General features: G+C 46.5%; 1 protein-coding gene across 1 annotated transcript; it reads right to left on the bottom strand.

Annotated features, from left to right (window-relative positions):
• Nucleotides 1-454: 454 nt before the first annotated feature.
• TSN (translin) lies at nucleotides 455-20,494 on the bottom strand. The gene is made up of 6 exons (XM_068246201.1): nucleotides 20,252-20,494; nucleotides 19,210-19,303; nucleotides 11,356-11,452; nucleotides 4,849-4,964; nucleotides 2,541-2,620; nucleotides 455-1,127 (listed from the first exon to the last, which is right to left on the bottom strand). The coding sequence occupies exons 1-6, from the start codon at nucleotides 20,315-20,317 to the stop codon at nucleotides 894-896; spliced, it is 687 nt and encodes a 228-aa protein (XP_068102302.1). The 5' UTR covers nucleotides 20,318-20,494; the 3' UTR covers nucleotides 455-893.
• Nucleotides 20,495-21,391: the final 897 nt, after the last annotated feature.

Raw genomic sequence — 21,391 nt, 5'->3', positions numbered from 1 at the left:
GCCCTGCTGTGCAGAGAATGTAATAAAACCACAACACAAGGCACAGAGGAGGGCGACACCGCTGGCAGGAGGAGGGTGACATAGCTGGCAGGAGAAGGGAGACAAAGGGATACTCAGCCTGGCACCCAGAAATGAATACGGACTGGCCTGTACTGCTTACACAGGCTGCCATTGTGTCAGGTGCTTAGAAATGAGCTATAATCAATAATGCAAGCATAATGCATTATTGATCAATTTACCCATTCTAAGCCATCTTAGCGAGTCCACTGGTTTCCTGCGGTTACAGTTTAAACCATACACTTATCCTATAACACTCCGACTGCCGCCCACGCCAGCACTGCGGTCTCAGCGGCAAGGCTGCTTATAGAAAAGATATATCACTTCCAAAGACTTTAGACTAAACTCAGGAACAATTTCTGATGAACAGTCTTCATGCATTAAAAACGACAAGCTCTGACCTCATACAAAACACTTTAATAGCAGAGATGATGTCCAATTTTTTCCACTTATAAACCTTTTAATAACATGAAAGGTTTGTGAATGGCTAAGAAAACTCAAGCCATCCACTAAGGAAACTTTAAACAAAACTTTAAAAAATGACAGTGCCTCTTTACAGCAGAAACGAAAGACAAAAGACACAAACCATAAAGATTAATGCACAAAAATCTTTACAACCTTCTCCAAGAGCAGAACGTTTATCAGAGACGCTGAGCGGTATTCGCTTCATGACAAAAACAAAACAAGTCTGAATTGGTTGAAATAAGTAGAAACTGCGAGTGCAGAAGGGCTGAAGTTTTGTCTCCAGCTTGTGGATCCCACGTGGGGAGAAACGCCTGCCCACCGCTCAGCCACGGAGGACACAACAGTCACAGTCCACGGGACTCCAGGAGACTCTAGGACTTCTCCGTGGAGGGCGTCTGAGTCTTGCTGAGGCCACGGATGGATAAATCGTACACGACCTCCTCGATCTTCTTCACGTCGTATTTCAGGCCGTCGTACCGCTTTCTCAGCGAATCGTTTTTCAGGTTCAGCAGCCGAAAGCCGAAGTCCAGCTCGTTGATGAAGGTGGCGATACGGAGCGGCCTGGCGTAATCCCCGGCTGTGACGCTGTTCACCGCTAACCGGGACTGCAAAACAGCACAAGACAAATTCTAATACCGGACTGTACTGTATATAGCTTTTTTTTTTTTTTTTATAACCTTGTATCATTCTGTCATATTTACAGTTTGCAAACTACACTCTGCATTTTAAACTATGAAACAGAGCTGAACTAATGTCCCTTTGACCTCCCCTGCAGTAAAACCTTATCTGAAGTTTTCTTTCACTGTTTCTTTGATGTCTAAGTGCTTCAGAAAATAGCACTGCTCTCTGACTAAATTAGTCAGAGAGCTCAGAGAGGCTCTTTTGCATAGTTAACAAGTGAATTTTCTTAACTCTTCCTGTACTGGAAACAATGAGAGACTCATATCTGAGCTACTAATGTTCTGTTTCTTAGCTGTACAGAGAATACCTCTCCTCTATACATCACAAAACAAAGATACTACAATGCATCTCTAATTATTATCGAATTATAAAGCGCCAAGATATTCCGTGGCGCTGTACAAAGTAAAAATAAAGAAAAGGATGTTCTAGGAGGATGGAGGGGGCGCCACAAACAATTGTGAACTGATGGGTAGCAGTAGGAATTATAATTAAACAATCTCACCTCGACAGAGGAAGGTTAGTACTGTCAGGAATATTCACTGAACTGGACACTTACAGGAAAACACGTTTCGGAGGCCTTTACCACTTCAAGTAAAAAAAATAAAAAAAATACACTGTCTTAGCTCGAGTTAAAGACACTATTTTTTAACTGAAGAAGCGGGAATGGCCCACGAAACGTGTTGTCCTCTAAGTGTCCCCAATACATAGAATATCTCTTACTACCCCTTCCTCTACTGTGGTGAGATTGTTGAATACCTACTGCTTCCCAGCTGTTCACAACTGTTTGGGGCATCTCCTCGTCCCTTCTTCAGTTTGTTCCCCCCAGATAGGGGCCTCCCGTGATATTTGATACAGCGGGCGGGGGGGGGGGGGGGGGGCACACTTGTTTCTGTAGTTGCCTTTCAGCACCCCCGTCTTGTATGTAGAAGTTCTTGTACTAGTTACCCCATTCTCTGGAATACTGCTCTAGATTGGCACTCCTGGTTTCCCTTTTTCGGGTCCTGGAGTTCATCCTTTGATTTATGGATGTATGGAATTCAAACAACCCATGAACACATACAGTATTATATGCAGCCTCGTAAAAGCTGACCAAGGTGATTTATTTGATGCGTTTAAAAAACAAAAACAAAACAAGGCTTCAGTGTACGAAGACTGCACACATATATACAGACTTCAAACACACAAACTGGTTTATGTCCAGCGGCTTCAGAGGGCCACGAAGGCAAGTCACATCCCTGTTCATTTGTTCCTACTACAGTAGCACTCAGCAGCGTCCAGCTGCCTGCACTGCCCTCTCAGGGGTATTTCCATATTCCTCCCTCATTGGATATACTCACCAGCTCGCTGGCCAGGTTCAGTACTCCGGAGAGATAATCCTCGATGTCCAGGTGGAAACCTTTCTCCCGATCACACTCAACTAGAACAAGAGGAAACAAGAGGATGCGTCACATGTGGTGCAGTTACCCAATAACAGAGCAATACTCCAGAGACAGCCAATCAGGCTGCAGCTGATCTGAATAAAGCAGCCTGGCTATGGATTAGTTGCTGTGGATGAGTAAACTCTGCACTGAAGCCTGTGCTGTCCTCCTACACAGGTTTGTAAACTTACAGAAGCCACCTGGAGGATCAGCACAGTACAGGTAGTCCATGGTTTTGTCCCCTTCAGTGCCTCTCTGTGGCTCTGTCCCCTTCTGTCTTTGTCCCCTCTGTGCCTCGGTCCCTCTATGTCCCCTCTGTGCTTCTCTCCCCCATACCCCTTTCTCCCAGCAGCAGCAGGAGTGGACTCACCTTCTAGCCTGAGTTCAGCGCTGTCCGGCGTCTAGCCCCTCCGCCTCCTGCTCCCTCTAGTGTACAGCACTGCTTCCTGTATGTCATATGACATACAATATTTCCAAAGGAAAATCATTTAACTTCAACTAGACACCATTACCTGTTCAGTGTCTTAAAAGAAATCTGTAACAACTCACGGCAGAACATAAGATATTATGCAGGATACCCAATTATCCCAGTTGCAGCATATACTATACATATACAACTATATACCTGTGATTAATGCATGTAAATCAGGGTGAGGTAAGATTTTTCAGTGAGCTAACGGTGACTGTAAATTTATGAAGGTTGTAAAAATGAATCCATTTTGTTCATTAACCCTCCTGGCGGTTTGTCAAAATCCGCCAGGGGGCAGCAAAGCCATTTTTTTTAAATTTTTTTTATTTCATGTAGCGAGACAAGGTCTCGCTACATGATAGCCGCTGCTCAGCGGCATCCCCCCAACCCCTCCGATCGCCTCCAGCGGTCGTAGATCAGGAGATCCCGTTCAAAGAACGGGATCTCCTGGAGGGCTTCCCCCGTCGCCATGGCGACGGGCGGGGTGACGTCACCAACGTCGTGACGTCAAAGGGGACTCCGATCCACTCCACAGCGCTGCCTGGCACTGATTGGCCAGGCAGCGCACGGGGTCTGGGGAGGGGGCGGCTGCGGCGCAACGGTTAGCGGCGAATCGGCGGGTAGCGGCGGCGATCGGAATGCACACGCAGCTAGCAAAGTGCTAGCTGCGTGTAGCAAAAAAAAAAAAAAAAAAATACAAAAAAAAAAAAAAAAATTATGCAAATCGGCCCAGCGGGGCCTGAGCGGTGCCTTCCGGCGGCATAGCCCGAGCTCAGCTCGGGCTTACCGCCAGGAAGGTTAAGTTACAAGGGCAGTGTTCTCCCCAGGCTCTGTTAGTCAGGTGCTCCACCCGGCTAGTTTCGGTGAGCACCCAGCTTTTATCAGCTCACCACCTCCTCCTATGCTATAAGCAGAGTTTCGCACAGAAGCATCGGCCCTGCATTCTCTCCTCTCACCCCACCCGGCTACTTTTTCATGCCACCGGCTGGAAAAAAAATTCTGGGGAGAACACTGAAGGGTCCGGAAAGTAACAGCCATTTTCTTTTAAACAGGAAACATTTTACTCGTAACGTACTTCTTATTTGTATAGGTTTGCACATATTTTAAATTTTACAATTTTTTGCCATAGTGCCCCTTTAAAGAATTAATCTTAACTTTTTGCAAGGTTTTCAATCCTGGTGTAGAAGCGCCACACTCCTCAGCTATAGGGGTTAGAGGGATTGGGGATGGGGTGGGGCTTTGTTAATGCTGCTGAACAAACAGTTACTGGCATTCTGCAGTCACGTGACAAGCAGTGCTGGGAGGGAGGATGTCAGCATGACAGATGCAAGTTACATTATACAGAAAGAATACCATGTGTGGCAGAGAAAAGTAAATGGCAACAGTCAAAGCAGTTACCTCCTCGTGCTAAAAAACCGACAGGGTCATTGAGGACAGGAAATATGGGAGAAGAGTCCTTCATAGTACTTCAGACAGCAATTTAATTTTTACAAAGGACAAGGCCCTTTTTACTCCAACCAAAACCATGAACATTCTGTCTGGAGTTCAGGTACACAGACAGATCGAGCCACCAAATCAGATCGGCATTCCTACTGTAAACATACAGCTGCAGTACATTTGATTAGGACTGGATAAAAGAGGACAACACAGGCAATTCAGGCTTCAGACTCTCTGCAGTACTGGACAACAGCCGATTCTCAGGGGCGGAGTCAGCACAGCAGAAGCTGCATCACAGGAGGCACTGCAATGATCACTTACTTCCCAGAATCTCGCAGACGGCTTCTCGTGTCACCAGCTGTTCACTCTCCAGGTAGATGAGGAACGCAGCCTGGAAGACAAGACGCTGCAGCACGAAGCGCCACTGGTCATGAAACCTGCGGAGAAGAGGAAATGGCCGCGTCAAATCGGCGTTCGTCCATCTCACTAACTGCACATCGAAAAATCTTATCCTTCCAACCAACAAGTCATTCAATAGAGTGGTCTACTTTGAAGAATTGCTCTGGAGACTTACAAATATCACCACAGCTCATCAATTTCCTTCTTATCTTCCCACGGACACTGCGCTCTCAATGAATTCCAATACTCTGTGCTTTTATACTCCAATTCGTGAACATAGAAAAAGTAAACAAAAAAAACATAGCGTGACTCTGTAATTAGCATATGAACCCACCACGTGTTTTGAAATTCTCATGTGATGCCACCACAAACAGGTATCACAGCTCCTCACCCTCTATAGTGGCTGTCAACCCACAAACAGCTTAAGCGTTTAATTCTCCAGTGATTTTAAAGCCTTTCACCTTCCACCGCATTGTGCTGCATGAACATCACTAAGATCTCCAGCCTCTCACCTTATATAGTTGCTGCCAAACTATAGGTCAGCTATAGCGCTTAATGAGTTCCACTCCCGTTGTTTCCACACCAGTTTCTATCTCCTTTCCAGCAATGATCCATCAAGTTTACAACCTATTGACTAAAAGGAGTCTCCATAGCGTAAAACTGTTTCTTTAATTTAAAAAGTTTAAAAACAATTGCACTCACATGCTCCCATAAAGTTATGCGCATATAAGATCCAAGACGAGCTGTAGTCCAGTCCACGTCCTTAAGCTCCGCCCAACGCGTTTCGTATCAAATACTCATCAGGGGCTGGAGACGTTGGACCAATGAGTGGTGGATTCATATGCTAATTACAGAGTCACGCTATGTTTTTTTTGTTTATTTTTTCTATGTTCACGAATTGGAGTATAAAAGCACAGAGGATTGGAATACTTGGGAATTCATTGAGAGCGCAGTGTCCGTGGGAAGATAAGATTGGTACACTTGTATGTTTGGTGCAAGAGGACTGCGATCCAATACAGAATATTTAATGTTTTTTTCACAGGTGGACTTTATTTCAGAGAATTTATTTACAGGTGGATATTTTGATTGGTGGTGCAGAGACACCTTGAGGGGGGTTTTGGTAATAGATACGACAAAGGCCCTTGATTGAGTAGAGGGCGGAATTATTGCACTATTGAGCGCACTTTTTTTGACAAGAGTCATCAATTTCCTTAACTAATTCCTTTGTACCCGGGATTAGTCAGTCATTTGTGAACCAAGTTCTGCATTGGTTGACTGCTTCAAGAAGAGAAACATCAGCCTAATTAGCGTTCCCATGTTCCACCAATGTCTCCCAAGTTAGCAGTCTCTGACCAATTGGTTGGAGACTGCTCTCTGCCGCTGCAGGAGGCTTCAGGTGCCCATGTCCTCCCGAAGACAAGCCGCTCCGTACTGCGCATGCATGAGCACACGCCCCCACGCAAGCGCAGTATGGACCCGCCCATCTTCTGGAGGACATGGGCTCCCGAAGACTGCCAAAGCCTCCCAAAGCGGCAGATCCAAATGCAGGAGCCTGCGGTGGAATGAGGGGACCAGGAGAGAAGCATTAGGACCAAGAGCCCTCCCTCTCCTTAAGTATCTTTTTTTTATTCAATTGCCTTCAGATTCACTTTACGAATAAATTTAAAATACTTTTGCTAGTCAGTTTTTGAGAAGTGATTTTATATAAGGAAATACAGCTGTGTTCCTAAGTTTATATACCCTGGCAGAAATGATTCCTTAAAGGGGCGCTATGGTGAAAAAATTTTAAAAAATGTGCAAACAAACAAATAAGAAGTACGTTTTTTCCAGAGTAAAATGAGCCATAAATTACTTTTCTCCTATGTTGCTGTCACTTACAGTAGGTAGTAGAAATCTGTCAAAAGTGACAGGTTTTGAACTAGTCCATCTCTTCATACGGGATTCTCCGCAAGGCTTTTTTTCTTTATAAAGATATTCCTTAAAAAGGATTTAAACAATGATGCTGGCCAGCTTCCCTGATCGCTACAGTTTTTTGGCAGTTGGACGGAGCAACTGCCATTCACTAAGTGCTTTTGAAAATAAATAAATCCCTGAGAATCCCCCATGAAGAGATGGACTAGTCCAAAACCTGCCGCTTCTGTCAGATTCCTACTACCTACTGTAAGTGACAGCAACATAGGAGAAAAGTAATTTATGGCTCATTTTACTTATTTGTATGTGTTTACACATATTTTACATTTTTAAATTGTTCGCCATAATGCCCCTTTAACCATCATAGAATCTGAATAATAACACACACACAAAAAAACCCCCCCAAAAAAAACAAAAAAAACTTATCTTTCAGTCTTGGTTAGTGGTTGGTTGGTTGGTTAACCTCCTTAGCGGTAACCCCGTGCTGGACACGGGGTAAGCCGCCGGAGGGTGCCGCTCAGGCCCTGCTGGGCCGATTTTCATAATTTTTTTTTTGCTGGACGCAGCTAGCACTTTGCTAGCTGCGCCAGCACTCTGATCGCCGCCGGCCCCCGCCCGATCGCCGCTATCTGCTGCGGCGCGCGCCCCCCCCCCAGCGCTGCCTGGCCAATCAGTGCCAGGCAGCGCCGAGGGGTGGCCCGGGACTCCCAATGACGTCCCGACGTCATCCCGCCCCGTCGCCATGGCGACGGGGGAAGCCCTCCAGGAAATCCCGTTCTATGAACGGGATTTCCTGATCGGAGATCGCCGAAGGCGATCGAAGCGGGCGGGGGATGCCGCTCAGCAGCGGCTATCATGTAGCGAGCCCTGGGCTCGCTACATGATTTGAAAAAAAACAAAACAAAAAAAACATTGCTGCGCTGCCCCCTGGCGGGATTTTTCATACCGCCAAGGGGGTTAATGGTCACTACACAAACTACCCAAAAGACCCTGGTCAAAAGTTTACATCCCCCAGTTCTTTACCGTGTATTGCCCCCTTTAACATCAATGACAGCTTGAAGTCTTTTGTGGTAGTTGTGGATGAGGCTCTTTATCTCCTCAGACCGTAAAGCTGCCCATTCTTCCGGGCAAAAAGCCTCCAGTTCCTGTAAGTTCTTGGGCTGTCTTGTAAGAACTGCATGTTTGAGGTCTTCCCAGAGGGGCTCAATGATTTTGAGGTCAGGAGACTGAGATGACCACTCAACAACCTTCACTTTATGTTGCTGTAGCCAATTACAGGTCAACTTGGCCTTATGTTTTGATAATTGTCATGTTGGATTGTCCCATGTTCAGCTTCCTGGCTAATAAGTGCAAATTTTCCTCCAGCATTTGATAACTTATTGCATTCATTCCAAAAACATACAGATAAGTTAATTGGCTCCCTCTAAAATTGGCCCTAGACTACAGTACTTACACTACATAATATAGACATATGGCAATGGTAGGGATTAGATTGTGAGCTCCTTTGAGGGACAGTTAGTGACAAGATAGAGATAGATATATATATATATAGATATATATATATATATATATAGAGATATATATATATATATATATATATATATATATATATATATATATAGAGATAGATATATATATATATATATATATATATATATATATATATATATATATATATATATATATATATATATATATATATATATATATATATATATATATATATATATATATATATATATACATATACATACACTGTACAGCGCTGCGTAATATGTCGGCTCTATATAAATACTAAATAATAATAATAATAATTCATATTACCATTGATTCTGACCTAATTTCCTCTGCCTCTGTAGCTCCCACATTCCCAAAACATCAGCGAGCCACCACCATGTTTCAAAGTAGGAATGGGGTACCTTTCATCATAGGCCTTGTTGACTCCTCTCCAAATGTAAAGGCTTATCTCTGTGCTGTCTGGCAGATTATAAGTTATATTATATTTGCGGCATTTGCGTAGTAATGTCTATCTTCTGGCAACTCGACCATGCAGCCCATCTTTCAAGCACCTCCTTATTATGCATCTTGTCACCTTTCAGAGAGTTCTGTATTTCACCTGAAGTTCTCTGTGGGTTTTCTCCTTGCTTCCCGAACAATTTTCTGGCAGTTGTGACTAAAATTTAAGTTGGTCTACCTGACCGTGGCTTCAAAAGAACCCATAATGTTCCACTTCTTAATTAGAGTTTTAACACTGCTGATATTCATTCTCGATTCCTTGGATATTTTCTCATAACCTTTTCTTGTTTTATCCCTTTGACACTTATTTTGCTTTCCTCATGACTTAGAACCCAAAAAAACATCAGTGCAGAAGTGGATACAAGATGCAAGGGTCTTTCAGGAGTCCAGAAACTCACCTTGTATACACACACTCACTAATTAGAAGCAAACAGATTACGGGTGAAGATGGTTACCTTTAATAGCTATTAACCTCCTTAGCGGTAACCCCGTGTGTGACACGGGGTAAGCCGCCGGAGGGTGCCGCTCAGGCCCTGCTGGGCCGATTTTCATAATTTTTTTTTTGCTGGACGCAGCTAGCACTTTGCTAGCTGCGCCAGCACCCCGATCGCCGCCGCGCGCCCGATCGCCGCTATCCGGTGCGGTGCGCGGCACCCCCCCCCCAGACCCCTGCGCTGCCTGGTCAATCAGTGCCAGGCAGCGACAAGGGGTGGATCGGGTCTCCCAATGACGTCCCGACGTCGGTGACGTCATCCCGCCCCGTCGCCATGGCGACGGGGGAAGCCCTCCAGGAAATCCCGGAGGCGATCGGCGGGGCTGGGGGGATGCCGCTGAGCAGCGGCTACCATGTAGCGAGCCCTGGGCTCGCTACATGATTTAAAAAAAAAAAAAAACTGCTGCGCTGCCCCCTGGCGGTATTTTTCATACCGCCAAGGGGGTTAAAGGGAACCTGTACGGAGTAAAATTATTTAAAATAAACACGAGGTAACTTCAAATGAACATTACATAGTTACCTTGCCATCAGTTCCTCTCAGAAGATCATCATTTTCTTCTGGCAACAATCCCTTCCAATTGTGACAACATTTTGTCAGAACAGAAATATATCATTTGCTGTTAGTTATAGCTGACAGGACAACTGACGTGCCAGGTAATGTTCATGTTTCCCTATGGCTCAAGTAGGAAATGTTACAGTTTAACAGTGTGGACCAGGAAGCTGTTATGGGTAATGGCCATTTTCAAAATGAAGGATGGAGAATTCCATTGATCACAGTGGACAAACAGGATGCAGGAGAGGAGAAAGATTGATGAGTAGACTCTGCACGAGGCAAGTATCACCTGTGTATGTTTATTTTGACTTAATTTTCAGTTCAGATTTTCTTCAAGATCCGTTTGTGTCAAGTTGTGTTCACGTTATCAGGCCAAATCACCAGGGTATGTAAACTTTTGATACGGGTCATTTGGGTAGTTTATGTGGCGATTATGATTTCAAAAGGACTAGAGGACATGATCTGCGCATGGAGGAAAAACGTTTTAGCCATTTATTTAGGAAAGGGGTCTTTACAGTAAGAGTGATTAAATGTGGAATGCATTGCCACAGGAAGTCGTTATGGCAAACTCTATACCTGCATTTAAAGGGGGCTTAGATGCTTTCCTTGCGTTGAAAGACATCCATGGCTACAATTACTAGGTAATGCCTAATGATGTTGATCCAGGGATTTTATCTGATTGCCATCTGGAGTCGGGAAGGAATTTTTTTTCCCTTTTGGTGCTAATTGGACCATGCCTTGTAAGGGTTTTTCGCCTTCCTCTGGATCAACAGGGATATGTGGGGGACGGGCTGGAGTTGTACCTTGTACTGGTTGAACTCGATGGACGTATGTCTTTTTTCAACCAAAATAACTATGTAACTATGTAAAAGTGTAAACACAATTGTTTGACAACAAATGGCTTCAGCCAACCCCTGACCATAAGTGAAAGAACAGGTTTTGAGTGAGCACAACTGTAATCCTTTCTTCTCTGTGACCCAAACACTGAACCCTCCCAGGTTATACAACAAATTCAACCCAAGAAGTCATCAGGTCCAAGAGAGCTGGAAAACAAGGAACAAAAACTAAATAAATGCCCTGATGTGACCTGAAAACCTGGGCATTTTCTTGTCCTTATATGAATGTGAAGGCGAGAAGTACGCTGAAGTTTGTGGTCACGATTTCCACCTTCAGTAAACGATGGAAGGAGCGGACTGGGCGGGCTTATTGCTGCACATGGGGGGCGAAGCTCTGCTCCCTGCAGTGGTAATTACAACAAGATATACTAAATAAAAGTAGCCCGATAGATACTGTAATTAATCATTAAATGTGTCCCTAGCTCATTATCTGTTTTCAAGTATTGCTGAATCAGCTTTTCTGTTGTTAAAAATAATAAACATTATGGGAGTTAACATGAGCTTCCATGGTATTTTTGCACACCCCCTGCATTGTAAACAGACAGAAGCTCCCTCCTTACCGATAATACTGCTCAGACGGGAACTTTTTGGCCAGTTCGGCGAGCTGCGTCTTGACAGTACTGAAATGTTCTCTCGCTTTCAAACATTTTGCAGGAACTAAGAAAAAAACAAATACAAATAAGATGAGTTGGCGATATGGCACACATCTTGGCAGGTGGGAGGGGCTGAGGCACATCAGTGACGGGTGGGAAAAGCAGAGGTGCATTAATGATGGGGGAGGGGGAATAAAGACAACTTTACTTACGGTAACGTCTTTTCCGGTAGTCAGGAGGACAGCACCCCTGGATGAGACTTGTCTCCCTCCCCACCGTGGACAGGAACTGCAAAAGAACAAATTTGCATAAGCAACAGGCAGCCTGCTATATAAGCCACTTACTTTGCTGCTATACCTCAGTTAATATAAAAGATAATACGGACACTAAAATGCTTATACAAACCTCTGATGCTCCACCCAAAAAGGGCGGGTTGTAGGGGTGCTGTCCTCCTGACTACCGGAAAAGACGTTACCGTAAGTAAAGTTGTCTTTCCCGGATCGTCACTCGGACAGCACCCCTGGATGAGACGATATACTAGAGATCAGGTTTAGGGCGGGACCACTGCTTGCAGAACCTTCCTTCCAAAGGATAAATCTGTGCCTGCAGATACATTGAGTCGATAATGTTTTACAAAGGTGTTATGACTCGACCATGTTGCAGCTCTGCATATCTGCTCAATGGAGGCCCCTGCCATCTCTGCCCATGAAGTAGAAATGCCTCTCGTAGAATGAGCTCTGACCGAGGATGTTAATGTCTTCCCCTGCACCTGGTATGCTGCTACAATTGCCTGTTTGATCCAGCGCGCTAAGGTTGTCTTGGAAGCTCCATTTCCTTTTGTCTTCCCAGCAAATAGGACAAACATTGCGTCTGACTTTCTCCAAGAATTAGACCTTTCCAAATACTGTAATAGACTCCTCCTTACATCCAGTAGGTGTAGTCTCTTCTCTTTATCATTTGTTGGATTTTCACAAAATGATGGGATATATATTTCTTGGTTCCTGTGGAAAGAAGAAACAACTTTCGGTAGAAATGCTGCGTCCGGACGTAATGTTACTCTATCCTCTGAAATAACACAGTACGGCTCTTTTATGGATAGCGCTTGTAACTCTCCTATCCTTCTTGCTGTAGTAATAGCTATAAGAAATATGGTCTTTAATGTCAGGAATTTGTCCGATACCTGAGATAAAGGTTCAAATGGAGACTCACATAATCCCTGTAATACCACATTAAGATCCCAAGCAGGTATTCTTGATCTTACAGATGGCTTTAGTCTCTTTAACGCCTGAAAAAAACGGATAATATAGTCCTCCTGTGCTAATTTTCTTTCCAGAAACACACTTAATGCTGAAACCTGAACCTTCAGAGTACTAATACTGAGGCCCTTCTTATAGCCACACTGTAAGAATTCCAAAACTGATCTAAGTGATTTATTGTTGAAAGATCTGTTAGTGCACCAGTCATTAAAGACTCTCCATGCCTTCTGGTAAATTACTCTAGTTACCTTCTTTCTACTATTGAGCAATGTCTCTGCAAGACCATCTGAGAACCCCTTGCATTTCAGTATTACCCACTCAGGTTCCAGGCTGATAGGTGAAGTAGACTCAGATCTGGATGCAACAATGGGCCCTGCGATAACAAGTCCTGCATCAGCGGTAGGACTATTGGCTCTGATATCGCTAGAGATTGAAGTAATGTGAACCAAGGACGTTTGGGCCACAATGGGGCAATCAATATGACCCTTGCTTTGTCCTGAATGATCTTCTTCAATACTCTTGAAAGTAATGGAATTGGCGGAAAGGCATACATCATCATGTTGCCCCAACTTATCGAGAACGCATCCACTGCCCAAGGAGAATCCTCCTGATACAGGGCACAAAATCTTTGACATTTTGAGTTCTTTTTCCTGGCGAATAGATCCAGTTCTGGACATCCCCATTGAGAACTTATCATCTGAAAAGCCCTTGGGTTGAGTGACCATTCGTTCTGGTCTAACTTCTCCCTGCTTAGATAATCCGCCACCTGGTTTGATGTCCCCTTTAGATGACGTGCATGTAACGATCTGACATTGTTCTCTGACCAAAACATAATTTTTGATGTTTGCTTCCATAACATCTGACTCTTCGTGCCTCCCTGTCTGTTTAAAAAGGCTACTACCGCTCTGTTGTCGGATTTTATCATCACATGCGTTCCTTTGATCTGATCCCTGAAGTGTAACAGTGCCCTCCATACTGCTTCTAGCTCTCTGCTGTTCGATGACCTTGAGCTCATCTGTACAGACCATTGTCCCTGAGCCGGAAGAGCATCCAAATGTGCTCCCCAACCCCATAAACTGGCATCTGTTGTGATTATGCTTTGATCTGGGTACTTCCATAACCGGCCTGTCGAAAGATGAACTCGATGCTGCCACCAAAGCAGGGATACTTTTATGTTGTGAGGGATAGGGATCCTCTTGTCCAATACCGTAAGGCTCCTGTTCCATGATCTGAGTATCCATAACTGCAGAACCCTTGCGTGGAATTGTCCCCACTGTACTGCGGGAAATGAGGCTGTTAGAAGCCCGAGTATTGCCATTGCTCTTCTCAGTGATATTGTCTTTGCATTCTCTTCCTCCATGTGGACTGCAAATCTTAGATACTGTTGAGATGACGGATGGATGGGTAGGTGAAGGTATGCATCCTTGAGATCTAGGGAGGCAAGAAAATCGTTTTTCTGCAAGAGATGAATCACAGATTTTATATTGTCCATCCTGAACTTTCTGTATTTTACATTTAGATTTAAGCTCTTCAGGTTCAGAATGAACCGGTAAGATCCCTGCGGCTTTTTTACCAGAAACACTGTAGAATAGAACCCTTTTCCTCTCTGACAACTTGGGACATATCTTATTACCCCCTTGTCTAGTAGGGATAGGACCTCGTTCTGTAATGCCTGACACCTTGTTTGGTCTTGTGGTTGGGGAGTAATGCAAAACCTCAGAGGGGGATGCTGATTGAATTCGATCCGGTATCCCTCTGATACAATCTTTAGCAGCCACTGACTTGTAAACCGAGGCTGCCATTCCTCTAAAAAATTTGCAACCCTCCCCCCCACTGGGATTCTGGCGTCATTGCTTATCCTGCCTCTTGGCCGGATTAAAGTTGGGTTTTGATTTCTGTGGTCTGTATGGAGCCCAACGCTTACCCTTGGAGGACTTGGAGTCCTGCTCTGACCTGTTAGGGGGACGAAATGGCCGCTTATACTGGAATGGTCTTTTCTTCTCTGGAAAATTTTTCTTTCTATCTGAAGTTCTATCTAGTGTATCATCCAACTTGGATCCAAACAGAAGCCCACCTTCACATGGTATTCCGCACAATTTCGATTTTGAGGCATTATCACCACTCCAAGTTTTAACCCATATGCCTCTTCTAGCCGAGTTAACCAAGGCAGTTGTTCTGGCCGTAAGCTTAACAGTGTCATCCGATGCATCCACCATATAATTGGAGGCATTTAGAACCTTAGGAAAGTCATTAAGAATTTCGTCTCGAGGAACCCCAGAAGCAATTTTATCTTGCATTTCTATTAGCCATGATCTTAATGATCTGCTCACTGCAGTGGAGGCTACTGCGGGTTTAAAAGTCAAGGAAGAGGATTCCCATGCTCTACGCAGAAGGTTGTCCATCTTTTTGTCAATTGGGTCTTTCAGACTACCAAAGTCTTCAAATAATAAATCCGTTTTCTTTGACACCCTTGAAAAAGATGGGTCCAACCTAGGCGGAGGGCCCCAAAATCCCTGGTCCTCCGGAGAGAAAGGATAACGATTGGATAAGGATCTAGGCCAAAAGGCTCGCTTCTCAGGGTTATCCCATTCCTTCTTAATCATACCCTTTAGGGTGGAATGGACTGGGATAAACTGAGGCTGGGGTTCCGCCAAAGTTTTGTACATCTCATCCAAAGGTGTCAAAGACTTTTTCTCTGTCTTGATACCCATTGTATCATACATAGCCCCCAATAAATCTTTCATTAAATCAGTTGAGAAAGCAAATTTTGATTTGTCAATATTAGAGACCTCCTCTTCCATATCTGATGGCTGATCTAACTCAGAAATCTCTCCCTCAGATAATTCAGAACCTTCTATTTCACTCTCTCTTCTACGCTTAGATCCGGAGGAACCCGGCTGAGGCAAATTCAGAACAGGGGATGCCGGAACAACAACTGTAGGCACTGAATCCATATTTCCACTAGTTCCTGGAACATCAGAAGGAACTATAGGCTGTGAAGCAATGGCAGAGTCTTTAATCTCTTTAATTGCTGAAGACATCTCAGATCTCCTCCAGCCCATTAAATCTTTAAATATGACAGGGGATTCATCCTTAACAACCTTCTCTGTACAATTCTGACATAACTTCTTAGAGGATGATGAAGAAAAACGATTGTTACAAATTGCACACTTCTTCTCAGACCTGCTTGACCCATGCTGACCGGATTGAGCAGCAGATTTGTCAGTTTTATCACTTTTATCAGATTTGTCCGACTTGTCATGTTTTTTAGGCTACAAAAAAACACAAACAAGGAACAAATATTACTAGAGGTTCCATAGTAAATAATAACAAGCAGGAGTATTTCAGATACCACATCTACTTGCCAGAGAGGGGTCTTGTCCAGACTTAGCAGACTGCAAAGGAGCTGAACCTGAAGCGTCCTCCATGACTTCCAGTAACATCTGAGTCATGGACTCACCTCCAAATAAATACCTCTAACAGACCCAGCTGATAACACTTAATGCCGCCCCTGCCGCATAAATTATGCAAATCAGCTCACATACCTTAAGTAATCAGCCTAGGCTGATTCCCTCTCACCGCCGCGGCCCTGCCGCCTGATTGGCCCGGCGTCCTGATGTAATTACAATCAGCTGTTGCGCTGATTCACCTTTCTCCGCCGCGGCCCCTGCCGCTCTGCAGACCTCAGATCACGCGGGACGCCAGCGCGTGACTACTTCCGGGTAAAGCGGAAGTGACCTCTTCATGCGCGCGCCTGCGTGCATAACACCGCTGCCTTCCTTGGAGAAGCCTCCCATTCGCTGCAGGACTCCCCACTGATCACTGCTCAGCTCTAATGGGAGTCCTGCTACACGCTGCCCCTGCCGACTGACATGGATGGCACCCTGGAGACCTCTCCCTCCGTTCCGTCCGGGACAGGAAACTATACTGAGGTATAGCAGCAAAGTAAGTGGCTTATATAGCAGGCTGCCTGTTGCTTATGCAAATTTGTTCTTTTGCAGTTCCTGTCCACGGTGGGGAGGGAGACAAGTCTCATCCAGGGGTGCTGTCCGAGTGACGATCCGGGAAAGAGAAGCTTTAGTGATTAGTGGGAGGGGCAGAGGTGCATAAATGACAGGCGGGAGTGACAAAAGTGCATTAGTGATGGGTGGGAGGGGCAGAGGCGCATTGGCGACGGGTGGGAGGGGCAGAGGCACATTAGCGACGGGTGGGAGGGGCAGAGGCACATTAGCGACGGGTGGGAGGGGCAGAGGCACATTAGCGACGGGTGGGAGGGGCAGAGGCACATTAGCGACGGGTGGGAGGGGCAGAGGCACATTAGCGACGGGTGGGAGGGGCAGAGGCACATTAGCGACGGGTGGGAGGGGCAGAGGCACATTAGCGACGGGTGGGAGGGGCAGAGGCACATTAGCGACGGGTGGGAGGGGCAGAGGCACATTAGCGACGGGTGGGAGGGGCAGAGGCACATTAGCGACGGGTGGGAGGGGCAGAGGCACATTAGCGACGGGTGGGAGGGGCAGAGGCACATTAGCGACGGGTGGGAGGGGCAGAGGCACATTAGCGACGGGTGGGAGGGGCAGAGGCACATTAGCGACGGGTGGGAGGGGCAGAGGCACATTAGCGACGGGTGGGAGGTGTCAGGAACCGACCCGCGGCACGCCTGCATATACGGTTCCCGACTGCAGATTTGACCCGATCGAGAGGGGAAGCAGCCATAGTCAAGCTACAAACAAGGCTGGGACCCCTCAGAACACTGCCACCACTAGCGGTTTGCTAGACACGTCCACTCTGCTGTCGAGTGCTCAGCGCGCAATCCGCGTTTTCGTATTCGGGTCAGCTTTGCGCTTTAGGCTGAATACGGGAACGCCATGCACACACAGTTGCAATCTTACACTGTAGTGAAGTAAAACCACTAACAGTCGTTCCGAACGATACTGTTAGCCACTCTGCTGTCGAGCTACTCGCACTGGCGTTTTCGTACGTTGGGTCAGCTGTGTGCTTTAGGCCAACGTATGACAAATGCCCCACACACAATGCAATTACAATGTTATACGGTAGTGTCGCTCAATCATACAATCAGGCATGAACTTAGTTACACTTCAGTCTCTTCTAGGCTATGAGTGTTAGCTTAGTACAGCAGAAGTCAAGCTTATAAAATAGCAATTTAATATTCCAGGAAAAAAGTGGAACAGTGCAGAAATTAATACATACAAAAGATGTACAAAAAACAAAGTAAAAAAGTTACAAAGTAAAAAATTACAAGATTAAGAGTTTTCAAAGGTACACACAAGACAGCTTGCCGAAATAAAAGGGAAAAATAAACGTTACCGCGTTGTTTGAATGTCATTGGCGGGAGCACGCCGCTTCGACCAGTAGTCGGGCAGCCCTTAGCGTCCTTGCTATCTCCAGAGAGCTACGAGTTGTGAAGGACCTGTGCAGGTTCTTATAGGCCCATTTGGTGCCTAGGGCATTGAATGTTCCATCCCCAAAACTAACGCAATTTCCCTGTTTGTGACATTACAGTCTGCCGAGCCACTTGTCACATCTGGGCTAGCTGTGACATGCAAATGTCAGAGCTTTCAACATTCCCTTCCTCTAATTTCCACAGGCAAAAATTGTATCTTGAGAACAACAAGTATCCTGTTTACACGTACAGATTTCAAAGCAATTCCACTTCCAGCCCACTATTCAGACTAATGCTGGGAATACACGGTTCGTTTTTGCCTTCGTTTAAACCTTCGTTTCGATTGTGCCTTTTGTCCTTTTCGATCCCGAAATAATCGGTCATACGGTTAATATCACCACCCACGGTTTCGTTTTTTTTTTCGATTCTGATGGTTTCGTTTTTCCAATGATCGAAGGCTGCAAAGAAACGAAAATCCCTTTTTACAGGGACGGACTAGCATAAACGAATATATAATCGATCTGAACAGCCATCAAGCCTACCAATGGCTCGATTAGATGGATAAAGAGAGATAATATCAAACATGTTCGATCACTAGTCGTTCGTTTTTGGGGTCTATTAATCGAAACTATAATGAGATTATGACTATTTTCACATACGTTTTCAACACTCGATTCGTTTACCGAACGAATCGAAGGTTTAAACGAAGGCAAAAACGAACCGTGTATTCCCAGCATAAGAGGTAGCCGACCACCTGTGTGGGCTTCAACCTGGTCGGGTAATTGTCTAAGTGTTTCCTTGCTAGTGGCTAGGTAGACAGTTCCTAATTACTGTCCACATTCCTTTGCCTATTGAAGGTGGGGACTGGTCTATTCAAAGACAATGGCAGTTCCCTTGATCTCTGCCCTGAATGCAAATTTAATCTACATACAGACTCACATTATCCAGTTGACAACTTCCAAAAGCCAGACTGGCTGACATACCTACACCTCTGACAAAATATACAGCAGAAAAGAAAAATGAAAGAAATATGTTCCTGTTATCCTTACATCATCAGCCTCATAACTAGCTGCTATATTCCTGACAGGAGGGGCAGAGGCACATTAGTGACAGGTGGGAGGGGCAGAGGCACAAGGACAGAGATAATGAGGAAGCTCTCACTATTGTTGAATCCGGCCTCCTGATGGACACTTTGGAGGAGGATGAGAATCTCTCGCGCTGTCTGCTCCAGTGACTGCACCACCTTCCGGATCTCCTGCAGCCAAACCAAAAGAGATATAAGGGGTCATCACACGTCTGACATTGCAGCCCCCTCAACCAACCCTGCTACTCATCACATCTCCACCCTGACACCCCCCTGGAGCATTGCAGCCCCCCTCACCCCCATCCATCCACTTCTACTAACCCTGCTACTCACCACATCTTCACCCTGACACCCCCCTGGAGCATTGCAGCCCCCCTCACCCCCATCCATCCACTTCCACTAACCCTGCTACTCACCACATCTCCACCCTGACACCCCCTGGAGCATTGCAGCCCCCCTCACCCCCATCAATCCCCTTCCACTAACCCTGCTACTCACCACATCTCCACCCTGACACCCCCTGGAGCATTGCAGCCCCCCTCACCCCCCTCCATCCACTTCCACTAACCCTGCTACTCACCACATCTCCACCCTGACACCCCCTGGAGCATTGCAGCCCCCCTCACCCTCATCCATCCCCTTCCACTAACCCTGCTACTCACCACATCTCCACCCTGACACCCCCTGGAGCATTGCAGCCCCCCTCACCCTCATCCATCCCCTTCCACTAACCCTGCTACTCACCACATCTCCACCCTGACACCCCCTGGAGCATTGCAGCCCCCCTCACCCTCATCCATCCCCTTCCACTAACCCTGCTACTCACCACATCTCCACCCTGACACCCCCTGGAGCATTGCAGCCCCCCTCACCCCCATCCATCCCCTTCCACTCACCACATGGAGGGCCTCCTGCAGCCAGACCAGGTGAAATATGAGGTCACACGTGTCTGACATTGCAGCCCCCCCCCCTTCCAGTAACCCCGCCGCTTGCAGCCACACAAAGGGAGAGAGGGGAGACCTTCATACATGTCTGACATCTGCAGCCCCCCCCAGGGAGCACCCCCCGCAGCCCCACACGGGGAGGAGTTATCCCTCACGCCCCTCCCCCGGCTCTGACCTCCCGCACGTCCTGGTCGGCGCTGAGGCCGCTCTGCAGCTGCACGAACATCTCCTGCACAGACATCTCTGTCTGCCGCCGCTTCTGCCTCTCCGTGACGTCACACACGTGGGCGGGGCCTCTGCCGGACCCTCCACGTGACGTATGGGCGGAGCCAGAGCAGCCGAGCGCTGCGATTGGAGGAGCTCTGAGCAGCCACAGACTCCAGAGTGAGCAAGAAGCGAGAATAAAGGGACACTTCCGGTGACGTCACTGCACCATGCCGGAAGTGGAAGCCGCATGCATCGTTACCCGAAAGTGTTTATTAATGACTCGCCTGCGTCTATGTGACGCGTCTGTATCGGGACTGATCTCATCCTCTGTGGCGACCTCGTATTTGCATTCAGGATCTTTATTTAGGACAGTTAGGGGGCGGGGCTTCCTCTGTGCCAGCAAGACTCCGCCCCCTCAGGACTATCTATTTACTAGCGCTCTGCGGTGACGTCACCCGGAGCTGCTGTTCAGCACTTTCGCCACCAGAGGCCGCTGTGACTGAGCTGCGCTCTGCAGACTGATATCAGCTACCGCTTCCGCATGTGGCCGCCAGAGGGCGCTGATAGCGGTTCATGTTAATTCCGCACTGCGGCCACAAGGTGTCGCTTTATTGGACGCCGGACAGTGTAATGTCAGATATTGCAGCCCGGAAGCAGCCTTCCTCACTGAGTATCGCGCATGCTCAGTGAGAAGTTAGACATTATTTACCTGAAATATCTCCGCTTCCGCACCACCTACACTCCCGAAATTCTCAGGGAAGGGAGGGGACCCCCAGATCTAGCTCTGTGACGAATTGCAGGCCCCTAGCCCCGCTAGTTCCCGAGATAGGTTTGCTGCAATCAGTGTCGGGAACCAGCGGGGCTCGGGGGCTGTAATTCGGCACAGAGCTAGATCTGGGGGTCCCCTTCCTCCCCTGAAAATTTCGGGGGTGTACCTGGTGCGGAAGCGGCGATATTTATGACGTTTTACCGTGGCTGCACAATTGAATGGGACGCAGGCTCCTACTGCGCATGCGGGGCTGCAAAATATGAGAGGCTGCAATAGCTGACACGACACCTGGATCATTTCTTATCTTCCCCGCAGAGCGAGCGGAATTATAATGAATGT

This window comes from Hyperolius riggenbachi, chromosome 7 (assembly GCF_040937935.1).
Source record: "Hyperolius riggenbachi isolate aHypRig1 chromosome 7, aHypRig1.pri, whole genome shotgun sequence".
Lineage (NCBI taxonomy): Eukaryota > Metazoa > Chordata > Amphibia > Anura > Hyperoliidae > Hyperolius > Hyperolius riggenbachi.
The sequence above is the reverse complement of the archived record's forward strand: the minus strand, read 5'-3'. Positions and strand labels throughout refer to the sequence as shown.